Consider the following 13854-nt stretch of genomic DNA (forward strand, 5'->3'; position numbering starts at 1 on the left):
CCCCCCTGGGGGGGGGGGGGGGGAAATTGATCTCTACAAAGAGCTGGAAACTGAAGAATACAGCAAGACCCAACAGAAGTTAGAAGATGGAATTGGAAAGAGACAACTAGATACTCCAGGCCATAGATCTCATTGCAGAGTTCAAGAAAACTAAACAAATAAACTGCTTGTTTTGGTTGCTGCATATAAATGGCTATGGGTGTACGAAAGAGAGACCGAGTTTGAGGGGGAGGGGGGGTGCCCATCACTTGCAAGGGAGATGAGGAGCTGCATTGTTGACTAGAAGAAGAATAGGTAGAGTTAGATGAAACCAGATCACAAGAGTGACGGTAGCATATGTATGTTTTCCAACAGGTTTCGATTTATCATCATCATAACCAGGGGAGGATTTACGTTGAACCATGGGGGTTATTCGTCGAAAAATTACACCATATATATAAAGATTAAAATATTAATTTACGTGTATATATATACTATTGAACCCCCTAAACATACATCAAAGGCGTAGCTCAGTGGCTTTGGGGGTTCAGGAATTTGCTCTATTGCACGCGAGGTCGCGTGTTCGAATCCGGGCAAAGGCATTTTTTTATCAGCTTATATTTTAGGAGTTTTAATTTTTTTAAAATAATAATAATGCAATCAGAAAATGATGTTTAGTTCCAAAAAATTAAAACGCTGATTGGGAATTTAGGATTTATTAGTTTAACCCCTAATTACAAAGTCAAATATTAAAAAATCCTTTTCTTCTTGATTCGATCCGTTTAATCCGACCCGTTTATATCCGATTCGACCCGTTTATTTGTGGATATTATTTACGTGATTAATTTTTTTTTGAACCCCCTTGATGAAAATCCTCCCTCTGCCACTGATCATAACCTGGTAGTCTGGTGAAACCCATGTTTCTCTTTTGAACGGGGGTGTAAAGTGCGTTTAGCTGTTTCTCAAGATGGCTCTGTTTGTGGAGGATTTTCCTAGAATTCTTTCTTAGATCCAGAAATATTCTTCACCGCCCTTGTCCTTTTCTTTTCTGGAACGAATAATGAGAATGGAAACAAATGAAAATGGATGAGAAAGAATACTTTGGAACTAAATTAAACCAAAATTAAAAGAACACCGGAACTAGACATGAGCTACAAGGTTCACATATTTGGTTTTTAATAACCTATATGTGATGGAATAGGTTATTTGGTTGGATTCAAGCTTTCTTGGATGATATGTTCTCCATACATTTTGGTGCTTTAGTGAAATTAAGATATCATGTCATAATTTTTGGTTGCTGTACATGACAATGGGTTCAATCCCTCCTCCTGGGAAGATAAGAAGCTGATTTAACACCCTAGTGTCTTGTTTGAAATATTTTCAGAATGTTGCCCTTGGTGTTGCTTAATGAAGTATATTGAGAGCTGAACTTCACAGCTGATAATTGGTTTAGTTTATTAGTTTCCCTGTGCAAGATGCTCCAGGTGCTACCAGTAGGCTGAACAATATTCTGTTCATTGGCTGTTACTTGCAGGATCGGGCTCTACTTATTTGTATGGTTTCTTTGACCAAGCATGGAAAGAGGGAATGACTCAAGAAGAAGCTGAGGTTAGTTTCATGTAGTTTGAATTTACAAGCTGTCTAATTTGTACGACATTGTTGGACCATCAAGATGGCTTCATCTTTATAGCTATGCGTTTATCTTCATCTGTCATGATTTAGAGTTTATAATGCAAGTATCTATTGAAAAAGTACTTGTTCAGAAGTAGAAAATTTCTTATTAATTTTGTACACAGCTTTCAAACCAATAAAATACTTTTGTTAGTAAAGAAGGGGCTTGCATGGTTTGGTTCACATATTGACACTACAACCAACCACCTTGGTCATTGAATAAGATCTTGAACTTGCATCTTTCCTATGGGCCCTGTTATTTAATTAGGTAAAGTTTTCTGAAGTTCTTTTCGATGGGATAGCTTTTTTGACTAGGCATAATAGACTCTTCTTTGTGGGCATGATGATGCTCTGATCAATCATCTGTATTGGTATTGCTTCTCTATTCACTAATCTGCTTTAGTGATAATTCTGAAGATTTAAGTTTGTTTCACCTTTTCTGCAGAAACTGGTGGTCACTGCAGTATCTCTTGCCATTGCACGAGATGGTGCTAGCGGTGGAGTTGTTCGGACTGTAACTGTGAGTTAATTAATCTGCTTTATGCTTGTTCAAGTGGCATAATATGATTCAATGAAATTTATTTGCTTACTGAGTCTCTAATAGCAAATTATTCAAGTTAAAATAGACAGTCTTCGCTTATAAGAAATAGAATAAAGAACTTGCCTTCCCACCTATTCCTTTTATCAAGCCCTAGGAACCTTTGATATACTTGTTGGTATTAGTAGTTGTAGGCTTGTAGCATCAACTCCATGAAACTCTGCTTCTTAATTTACCTACATGTTTATCACATTTCACTGTGTCCAAGAGCCCTTCGTTGTGCTTATATCTAAGCCTTGTAATTTTGGAGTGTGGATCAATTCTCGATTGTAAGAAACTAGTGTTATTTGTAGTGAACAAAATATTACTTCCACTCTAGGTTTTAAAGAATTTTCTCCCTGATACAGTGCTGTTTGTGTGCTGTATTGCTCATTTGAAAGTCCAGCATAATTTCAGCTTTTGTTAGGATTGGTGGAGTCTGTAATTTTTTTACTGGCTATTGTTTTTGCTTTGGAACACTTATTTAATAACGGTGATGTCCTGGATTTGCTTTGGAACACTTTAAGCAATATCCTCATCTTATTGAAAGAGGGGTCTCATGTCTCATTATATAAGCTTGTCTTTTTGAACAATTTTGATAACCAGATTAACAAAGATGGAGCTACAAGAAAGTTTTATCCCTGCGATTCCCTTCAACTTTGGCATGAAGAACTAGAGCCGGTGAACTCCCTGCTGGATGTTATGTCTGCATCAAGTCCTGTTCCAATGGTCAGTTGAAACTAGAGTCTCTTTTCCCCTATTAACATGCTGTAGAATTTTGTTAGCTGCTGCTGATATACATGTACTCTTATAGCGTGTTCTGGATCATTGTACTTGTCCCTTCTTTTAATCCTGCCCTGCAATGGGTTAAACATAGTTCTGAATTCTGACTGTTTCTGGTCCATATTATGTAAGATTCGCTTAATTCAGTTCTTCTAAAAAATTTGGGCTATGCATGTAGCCTATAGTGAGTGACCCATCAGAAATTTTATCAAAATAATTTTAATTTTCTTTTGTTTGATAGGTGTGTATGTAGTTTTATTAGTTTTTTTTGGTAATTAAATAAATAAAACTCGGTAGGAGTTGAGAGATTGAGTTCTAATTTATTATGAAAAAAGAACACTTGTATCTCAAAAAGGAAAACTATTACAAGCGGCTACCTCCTTACTTTCATACCCCCTTGTTTTTAACTGATAATGTGCGTTTAGTGCTTGAACCATCAAAGTGTATATATGCTCTGATGGTATCAAGTAGTGGTTCAAGAAAAACACTACTTAGTTACTCCTTGAAATTATTAGAGTATGTACATACTTTGATGACATCAAGGAAGAACAAACTGTGTTTAAGTGAAAAGACTGTTCAATTACTGCTTGATACCATTAAAATATATATACATACTCCAATTGTATCAAGGATGAAGAAGAAGTGATTCAGTGAATAGAACAAGGGGTAGTCCGATAAATAGTTTGAATTGTGGAGCCAATCAGGATAAATATATTGGGTTGGATCCAATTGGGATAAATATTTGTAACCTAAATATTTTAGGAAAAATTGTATGAAATAACAAACTATTAATTCAAATTAAATGTTATAGCCATAGTTTATTTTAATTGTAATTCACAGCAAACATCCCCCTTTTTTTGCCATATGATTCGATATACAAGTAGCCATTTTATACATGAATGGCAAATATAAATGGCTATATTTTCGTCCTATACACTTATAATTATACAAATACATATCTTATTATACAAATTACAACGTATAAATGAATTTATACAAAACTGAACAATTTGTATAAAACAGGTTGTTTGTAGCGAATTATACAAATCAAAAGCTCCATAGCAAACATAAAATTTGTTATGGAGTGCAATTATGCAAACTATAGTTATAACATACAAATATGATTTTTGTGTTTGTTATACGTGAAAGTTGCTCTATATTTTACCTAATGAGTTTACCCTATTTTGGTCCAAGCCCAAACAAACAATCCACTTATTTAACTAAATTTGTTTTGATCCAAATGTAGACTTTGGTCTTTCGATAACACACTAGAGTTGGTCTTTTGATTACACATGAGCCGTTTAGAAGTTGGCAAAGAAAGGCATCATATCCTAACAAAATGTGAAGGCTCAAATATAGATTTTTTTTAAAAAAGTAGTAATCAAAATAACATCTCAAAAAAAAAAAAAAAAAGACAAAAACTATATATAGCACACTAATTTAGTGGTACTATATAAGATCTATCAACGGATTAGGTTTAACGATCGTTACTATTGATGGAACTTATATAGTGCATAAAATTAGTGCGCTATATGAAGAAAATACATCGCAGTACACTCACTTTTTTTATTTGTTATTTACTTACATACACATATATAATATATTGCAGGACATTTCTCTCCTTTTTGATAGCTTTAATGTTCAGGTCTGTACATGCACATTAATTATTTTATGGAATTTTTCACCAACATAAATATTTGATAACTTAATCTATTAAAATTTGGATAGATAAGAAAAAATCACGTAATATTTTTGCTTTTGCTAAGAGTTTAAACTTACAATTTTTATAATTATATAATCCCACTTTATTGACTATTTAGGCATACCTTTCTTGTGCCAATATATAATATGACATTTCTCAGGCAAGGGAAAATACTGCTAATTGGGGTTTAAGGTCTTATTTCGATCTACCTACTTTTAAAGTCAAAATGTTGTAATACTACGTTATGTAACATTGTTATTTTGAGTTTTAATATCTACTTTTTTTTTTATATCGTTGTGTTTGGGCCAGCTTTTGCATATCTCGATTAATTTCATGAGATATCTGACATCTCCTACCAGCAACATGTATTAGGTAACTCTATCCATCAAGGTTAGGACAGATGAAAAGAATCACCTATTGTTTTTACAAGTTGTCACGTTATTTTTTGAAAGTCAAATTATATAAATTAGCCAATGTTTTTATTAAGACTTGTAACTTATACAATACACTTTTTGTATAGTTATTAAATTTTAATTTTAAAAATATTGAATTAATCTTATTTAAACTCCAAACACCAGTCAAATTAATTTTCAAAAAGTAAAACGCGACAACTATTTTAGAATAACGGAAGTAACATCTTTATACGGTTTTCATCTTGAGCTGTTATTTTGTATATTGGTATATCTAATGAATAACAATATCAAACTTTATGGTAGAAGATTAATATGGTGAGGCAAGATGTAACATATGGAGCACTAAACTTTTTATATTATTAAAGATGAGAATTATTACTATTTTGATAATATAAAAGTGAAGCATGCTAGGAATTTCACGCGTAATAATTTAGTTAGATGAATAATTTTTAAAAAAGACATAATTGCTTCTATCATTATTATTGTTAGTACTACTTAGTAACCAAAAAAGCAGCATCAAATAATTTCAAAATTAAGTTTAGTTACTTTGCTAAATAATTTCATATACTTGATTAATCTTTTGAGACATTTACTCTAAAAAAAAAATCTCATTTATTAAAAACTTGTGAGAAAACAGCATTTTAGTCAATAAGGATAAAATTTAGTCCTTATTAATAATGATAAGGGTACATTTAATCTTTTTTAACTATTAATAAATGACAAAATATTTTTTTTTTTAAAACTTGGGATATTTTCAAAGACCTCCCTCGAGGTTTTGCGCTATAACACTCATCTCCCTCATAGTTTACGACATTACGCCTACGTTCCTTACTTTAATATTTTTGTAATCATTCTTTTAACCTTTTTAAAATAAATATAAAATAATTATGATTTGATAAATTTGTCCCTTTTTATATTAATATTTTCATACTAATCCATTTATTAAAAAAAGACTTATTTAATAAATACATTAAAGATAAATCAATATGAAGAAATGAGTATCGATCTTTGTTTGGTAAAAAAAAATGTGTGTGTATATAATATATGTAATAGTATTAACTTATTTGTGTTGAGTTATTTTTAAAGTATTTATTAAATAACTCGTGTTTTTAAAAATATGAAGAAATTAATATAAAGTAGGACAAATTTGTCAAGTCATAATTGATTTATATTTATTCTAAATAGATTTAAAGAATGGTTACAAAAATCAAAATAAGGGAGTTAGGCATTACAATGTAAATCACAAGGAAAATGAGTATTATAGCAAAACCTGAAGAGAGATCTCTAAAATTATTTCGAAAAACTTCTAATTATGTATTCATAACCGACAATTATATTCCATTTTGCGTTGCATCAAAAAAAAAATTAGTATATATATAAAGTCATGGAAATGTTATGCGATTTCATAGAATATAATGTCAATTGCATTTAATTAAGATGCTGCCTAACTGATTTGATTTGATAGCATTTTCCAGGAATTTGCTCACTCATTCTTATCTCATTCAAACTTAATTTAATTAATTCTTATCATTTAAATTTGATATTTTAATTTCTTTAATTCAAGGTAAAATCTATCTGTAAAACTGCTTTTGTTCCAAAGTCAAATGATTATTTCTAAATGCTAATTTTGCATCTCGTGTAATTTCTAATGTGATTTCTCAATTTCTAAATATTACTTCCAATAAATGACTAATCAAAATTTGATTAATTATTAATATCGCTAGTTTTGTTATAAATAGCTCTACGAATGAATGAATCGGATCAATTTGAAAAATAAAAAGATTTGTATGAATTACGTTCCGTTATCACTTTGTGAGAACTTGTTAGGTATGAATATACTAAATAAACGTGACTTGATTGGTGCAATTAAATGATATCTTTCTTTCAAAAAGTGTGTTTTTTATCAATATATAAATAAAATATTTTATTGCTAATGAACAAGATAATTGAGAAATTGTCCATATGTAAAATCAGAATTATTGATATAAATCTTTTCCACCGAAAAGAAGAAAATTATTTTCAGGTAGAAGTGAAAGTGATGTAGACTATACAAGAATCAAAATCAATCTACTTTATAAAAAGAAGATATCAATGAATTTCTATGAAATGATTTCATGAGATTCAACCAAATACCAATTATGCATTCAACGTAACTTCAGTGGTATCAAATTTAATGTACCCCTCAAGGCACGATTCTAAGACCCTAAAGTTAGATTTCCAATTGTAGATTTTTGTTTAGGATGTCAATAATAAGCATAGTTGCTTACGTATTACAATATAGATGTCTTATATATTGTCTTTAGCAGAAGACAGACTTGATGAAAAAATATTAAAAAGAGAAAACCTAGCAAAAACAAGTCCTATCACCCCCACCCCACCCCCACCCCACACACAAGATCCCATTTAATTAGTGATGACATTTACCACGATGGAGCCACATACATAAAATATGAAATTTTAAAAAAAAATTCTCATATATATCTATCTATCTATCTATCTGAACAATTGAAAAAGTCTAGATATATCAAATTAAAAAGATTCAAAACTTCAAATGTACTCTTGCATGCGTAGCTTTTAACATATCACTCAAATCAAATCAAGTTTTCATGATAGAAAAATTGTTATCGATAACGTCTAAAACTTTTATAGACCAAAGGATTAACAAAGAACAAGTATATTTGGAATTTTTTTGTGTTTGCGCCACATATGCCAATTTTTTCAACATATAAAAGTAAGAATCAATTTTTACACTAATATAGAATAAATCAACACACTATTACTGCATTTGATAACTAATTAAACTATTACTATAATTGATATTTTAAAATACCGTTATTTCTAATTTTTTCTTTAAAAAACATAACCTATAAACTTTGGCTTATCTTGATTCTTTTCTTACTGTAAAGTCACTTTTAAGGGATCACTAGGAAGAAAAATGTTAAGTACATAACTTTTGTTGAATTATAAACCTCATAGACCTATGCCTTTCTAAGTAAAGTTATCATAAAATACACTTTTGGACAAATGTTTCTACCCCATTAATTTTTGTCATTGTCTCTTATGGACCATTATATGATTCGATAGGATTGGAATATTTATTGTATCACCATTACACACCCATCTCAAATTAATTCTATATGGACCTTAGCTTGCTGTCACAATTCTCATTCATTGATCAAATTATTTTTTTGGGAAGTATCAGGATTAGGGTGTACAAGTCAAATCGAATCGATGAATCAAATCAAACTGAAAAAAATTGATTTGTGGTTTGGTTTGGTTGGTTTGGCGGTTGAAAAAAGAATCGATCACTCTTGATTTGGTTTGGTATTAAAAGAAAAAAAGTCAAACCGAATCCAAACCAAACCGACATAATATTTTATCTTTTTTTAATTTAAAGCCAAACCGACATAATATATACACATATATAAAATTTTATTTTATTTATAGATAAAAAATATTATTTATAATCTACTTTGTTAATATATTTGTATTAAGTTTTTAGTTTTCAATGTTTATATATTTTATTATAAATTTGGACTTGTAAAATTTGTAAATATTTTATTTTGTATTAAGATCCGAAGTTACAATTATATTGTTATAGTTTTTTCAAATTTGAAGTTAACAATTTACTTTGTAAATATTCGTTTTGTATTCAGTTCGACTGTATCCTTTTAATCTTATTAATTTAACATAATGAACGTTGATATTTCAAAAAAAAATATTTTGTACTCATGTGAATTTTACCATTTTTTACGAAAATTTCTATTCATTTAACATTTCTTAAGTTTAACTCATCACACAGGTAAGTGAAAATATATTTGATCACTTTTTCAAACAAAGTATATATAGTTGTAAAAAACTGAAAAAAACCAAAAGAACCGACTAAAACCGAAACCGTAAAAATCGAATTTGCGTGGTTTGATTTGGTTTTTAGATTTGATAAACCGACATAATTGGTTTAGTTTTTTTTTAATGAAAAACTAAACCAAACCGACCTATATGTACATTCATGAATTTGTATATATGAAAAGTTTCACTTTTTTAATCCAAATGAATAATGTAAAGACTTATTGATTCTTAATACCTGATTCAGAGTTGATTTTCGATTTTTGGGGTTTTATATATATATATATATACTAATTTAGTGTATGTGTGTTATATGTATGCATCATGTGAATGCATCACGTCAAGTTGTTTAATCAATATAAAATAGAGTATAAAAGAAGAATAAATTGTTGAAAATTGTCACATCTCTTCTCTTCCACTTCACAACTCGAAACGTATCCTTCTTATAGACTTATAAAGATAAATGCGCTTTCACATCTTTTTAACTGAAATGACTAGGAAGAGAAAAGGTTTTTTGTTAAGGATACTTTCGGAAACTTATCCAGTGGAGACATTAGGGCCTGTATCTCAAAGGACTACCAATTGACTTTAATTTTTTTAATTTTTTTTCAAATAAATAATTCTATGTGGACCTTATTGTCACAATTTTTGTTCATTCACTGATCAAGTTTTTTTTTTTGGGAAATATCGTGATCGTACGGTATGAATAGTTTCATTTTCTTTTCAAATGAATAATATAAAGACTTATTAACCCTTAATAATTGATCGCAGAGTTGATTTTCGATTTTTAGAGCCTATATGTATATGCTGTTTTAGTTATATCCTATTCTTTTTTTTTTTTTACAAGAAAATAGAGTAAGAAAAAAGAACAATTGATCATTAAATAACTAAACATATAATTTTTTTGTTGAATTATTTTCATTTACTTAAATTATAACCCGTCATATGACATTATTGTATATATTCCATTTTTCCATGTGATCCTTTTGTGCCACATATTATGTATATATCTTTGACTAAATGTTGGTTTACAATTTAGAAAACGCAGTGTTGTATCTATCACCAAGTTACTAAGTTTTAAGAAAACCCTAATTTTTGAAAGAGAGTGGTGGGGTAAAGACGTTATTGTCCCTTTCAAATATCTATTTTATGTCGGGATTATATGTTAGAGATACACGATCAGAAGGTTATCGTGGAATGACTAAGATTTTTGCACCCTCAACTAGATAGTTCGGGTTCAATATCCTGAATATGAAAATCTTGATAAGAAATGTTTCTCCTTTTAATGAACTTTAAGCAGTATGAATCTCAAGTAATCAAAAATTCAATATAAATATAAGGGAAAAGGCTCAAAACAAGATAAAATGAGTCATATTTTTAACAGATGGTATAAATGAGTCTTTTCTCAAAGTTTGACTGCAAATTTGAGCCTTTTTCCGTTTAAAAAATAATTTAATTAATGACATGACTAAATCATAATTGAGCTGTTTCCAGTTAACAAACAATGACATGAATGAGTCTTTTCTCAAACAAAAATGGCATAAATAAGTTTTTTCTCAAAGTTCGATAGCATATTTGAGTCATTTCCCTAAATATAATACCGAACACCAACTAATTAAAAACAAGATACACTTAACCTATAAGAAAAGTTTCATTATATATAGGGTACCCTACAAAAAACGAAGGTGGGGGGAAGTTATGTTAGATCAAATGACACATACATTATTTGATTATGAATTATTTCTATCTATTGAGCTGGCTTGTAGGATCCATATATTAAAAAACATTAGAGTACATTATTATTAGAGTTGGAAGTGTGCGCGTTAGAGCATTTAATGCTGTTTTTTGGCTTATCATTTTATAACAAACATATTCGAGCGACGTCTCGTAAATGGAGAGAAAATTACAAGGTGAGGAGAATTGAACCATCACCAACCAGATAACGTTTCATCCCTTCAATTGTGTTACGTGGCTTTTTCCTTTTTGTTGAGTTTCTTTCCCTCTTCTTCTTAGACAATAAGTTGCTTAGTAAAAATTTATCTGTATCGAGAGCATTTATATGCAAGCTAATACATGTATAACATATGTTTCAACATAAAGCTTTTACTTGATTATAATTAATTATATAATTCTTTATTTTTAAAATTACTCAATTATACTCCCTTCGTCCATTTTTACTTGTCCACTATACTATTTGGGATGTTCAATTTTCAAAATCAATGAATAATTTACCATTTTGTACTCTATTTTACCTTTGCTATTAATTAAGTGTTCTACTATTCATTTTTTAATGTTTAAATAACTTATATTTAATAAGGGTGATTTGGTAAAGTTACCCCTATTATTTACTGTTTCTTAATTCATGTGTCAAGTCAATATTGGACAACTATTATTGAATCAAGGGAGTAATAGATTGTATTGATTTGATATAAACATTTGATGCAGATAAGGGAGAATAATGTGCAAACACTTAGGGTGTAAGGCCGGTGTTAAAATTACATACTAGGTAAAATTTACCAAATGTTTAGAATAATAATTTTGAATTTTTATCGACGTAGGAGTTAACAAGTTTATCATGAGAACAATGGTAAAATAAAAAAGATTTTTAATGATATATTCACACACTCTCTATGTGAATTGTGTTTTAATAATTTTAAAACTATGTGAGTAACATGTATAAGATCTAAATGAATAAGACTTATCATGAACAAATAAGTGGTTGCAAACGAAAACAATTAATGCACATAATTCAACTTTATAACAAGCAAAATAATTGCTATCAATTTTTTCGAACTATATTTAATTTGGAATTTTTATTGAATTATACAAAACACATAATGTGACCATACATACCCCTTATTAATTGCTAGTAGACATGGGATCTTCTAAATGGCTATATAGTTTAATTTATCAGTACATTTAGTTCACCAAAATGGAGACATAATGACCTTGTTTGGGGCAGACATGTCAAATGAAATAAACCTGCAAATTCTCAATTATTAGTTGTTTAATTTAACATTATTGGTATACTGGGAATTCAATTTTCCCTACCCTATTTTATGTATGAAAAAAATCTCCCTCTAATTTAATTTGGATGTTCATTGTAGATGATAGAACAAGTCATTTTATGAGGAAACATTCAAGCACATGCATATATAACACCTTAGTGATGATATCTTTTGGAATCCAAGTAATATAAGCATGGGGTTTAGATTTCGACTTAGTAATTTTGACTCAGCATACTATGTGGTATTTGACAATTTGTTCACGATCTTACTTGACTTTATCACAATTTTTTTCTATGCTATGTCAGTCTTACTACACTCAAGATTGTTAGAAAATGTAGATAAGAAAGAGGAGATTTATCAAAGGAAGTTTTTATATTACTCAAGAATTGAATAATTTACTTGATTGATGATTTATAAATGAACGACTCTATATATACACTATTCAAATAAGGGCTAGTGTATAAATATTGATTGTTATACAAGTCTTTTAATATCTATCAATAAGTTCCCTTTCTAAAGTTCTCTATATCTCAATAATTTTTTAAGGCATTTCAAAAGATTCTTCCTACTAAATCGATAAATATCTAGAGCTTTTTCAAATTAAAGTAACTTTCTATAACTCTAAAATATTCTATCAAGACCTAGTCTTCTTCATAAGTAAGAGCTTGTTTGATATTGCTACTAAAAACTGCTTATTTTTAGAAGCATTTTTTAAAAATAATTTTTTGTAGAAGTGTTTTCGAAAAAAGACAATTTGTGTTTGGTTAATTTATTTGAAAAGTGCTTTTGATAAGTGGATTGTGTTTGGCTAATTTTTTAAAAAAATACTTTTGAGAGTCAAATTACGAAAAAGGTCAAGTATCAATGCACTTTTAATATTAAGATTATTTTAAATATCTATTATAATTTTTTTGATTAAATTTTTGTTTTTATTAAATTAAAATGTACATATTCAAATTTTCAATCAATATTATACATAAATGAATAGAAAATAAATTAAATATGATATAATATTAACACGATGATTCAAGTATAATTAAAAATATCAAGATATATAAATTTAAAAATCATTTCACAAATTAAATCACTACATACAAAAAAATCATTATAAACAAATAAATATAGGAGATATATTGATAAATATGTATATATGACAGGGATATTTTTGTCTTGCAATAAATGATTTTTGTTGTTTCTGCTTTTTTTTAAGAAGCAGAAATTTTTAGCTTCTTCTCAACACTAGAAAAACTCTTTTTGCTTCTATTTAAACGCAGTTTTACTGATTAGCCAAACATCTTATTTTAAATATTTTTTACTCAAAATAATTTTTTTTAATATTTCAACAACAATGTCAAACATGCTCTAAATCTCATTCATAATAAAGTATGTGTCAACTGGTGTCTAGGACCTCTAGGGACATGGTGAATCGGTGATAATATTTTACTAATTTCATATATTAATGACATATTTGTTTTACTTGTTAATTTTAGCAAATTAATAAAGATTTATTGTTTTCTTTCAATAATATTATTGTTAGTGTCAAATTTCCACACTTTAGGTACATCCCAAACCAAATATATTGGAATTATAATATATTTATCTATAATAAGCTACAATGCAAAGATTTTTATAGTATTTAGTTACATTGTAACTATCTTGTTAGCTTTCAACCAAAAGGAGTACTTCTTTTAAATAATAAATATGTCATTGTATGAGCTATTTATTACTCATTCCTTTTGAATTTGTTAATTTGATTTTGATCTGACACATAGTTTACGAAAGTAAATTAGATTTCTATATATAATAAGCTACAATGCAAAGATTTTTATAGTATTTAGTTACATTGTAACTATCTTGTTAGCTTTCAACCAAAAG

At 28.8% G+C, this 13854-nt stretch overlaps 1 protein-coding gene across 1 annotated transcript in view; it reads left to right on the forward strand.

Annotated features, from left to right (window-relative positions):
- Positions 1 to 3198, forward strand: part of LOC102587439 (proteasome subunit beta type-6) — a 7715-nt gene extending 4517 nt beyond the window's left edge. The window contains exons 6-8 of the mRNA XM_006360593.2: positions 1514 to 1587; positions 2096 to 2170; positions 2834 to 3198. Of these exons, the coding sequence (XP_006360655.1) occupies positions 1514 to 1587; positions 2096 to 2170; positions 2834 to 2965 (281 nt within the window). The 3' untranslated portion in view covers positions 2966 to 3198. The remainder of the gene's footprint in view (positions 1 to 1513; positions 1588 to 2095; positions 2171 to 2833) is intronic.
- The last annotated feature ends 10656 nt before the right edge of the window (positions 3199 to 13854 follow it).

The sequence above is a fragment of the Solanum tuberosum genome, unplaced genomic scaffold (genome assembly GCF_000226075.1).
Source record: "Solanum tuberosum cultivar DM 1-3 516 R44 unplaced genomic scaffold, SolTub_3.0 scf00328, whole genome shotgun sequence".
NCBI lineage: Eukaryota > Viridiplantae > Streptophyta > Magnoliopsida > Solanales > Solanaceae > Solanum > Solanum tuberosum.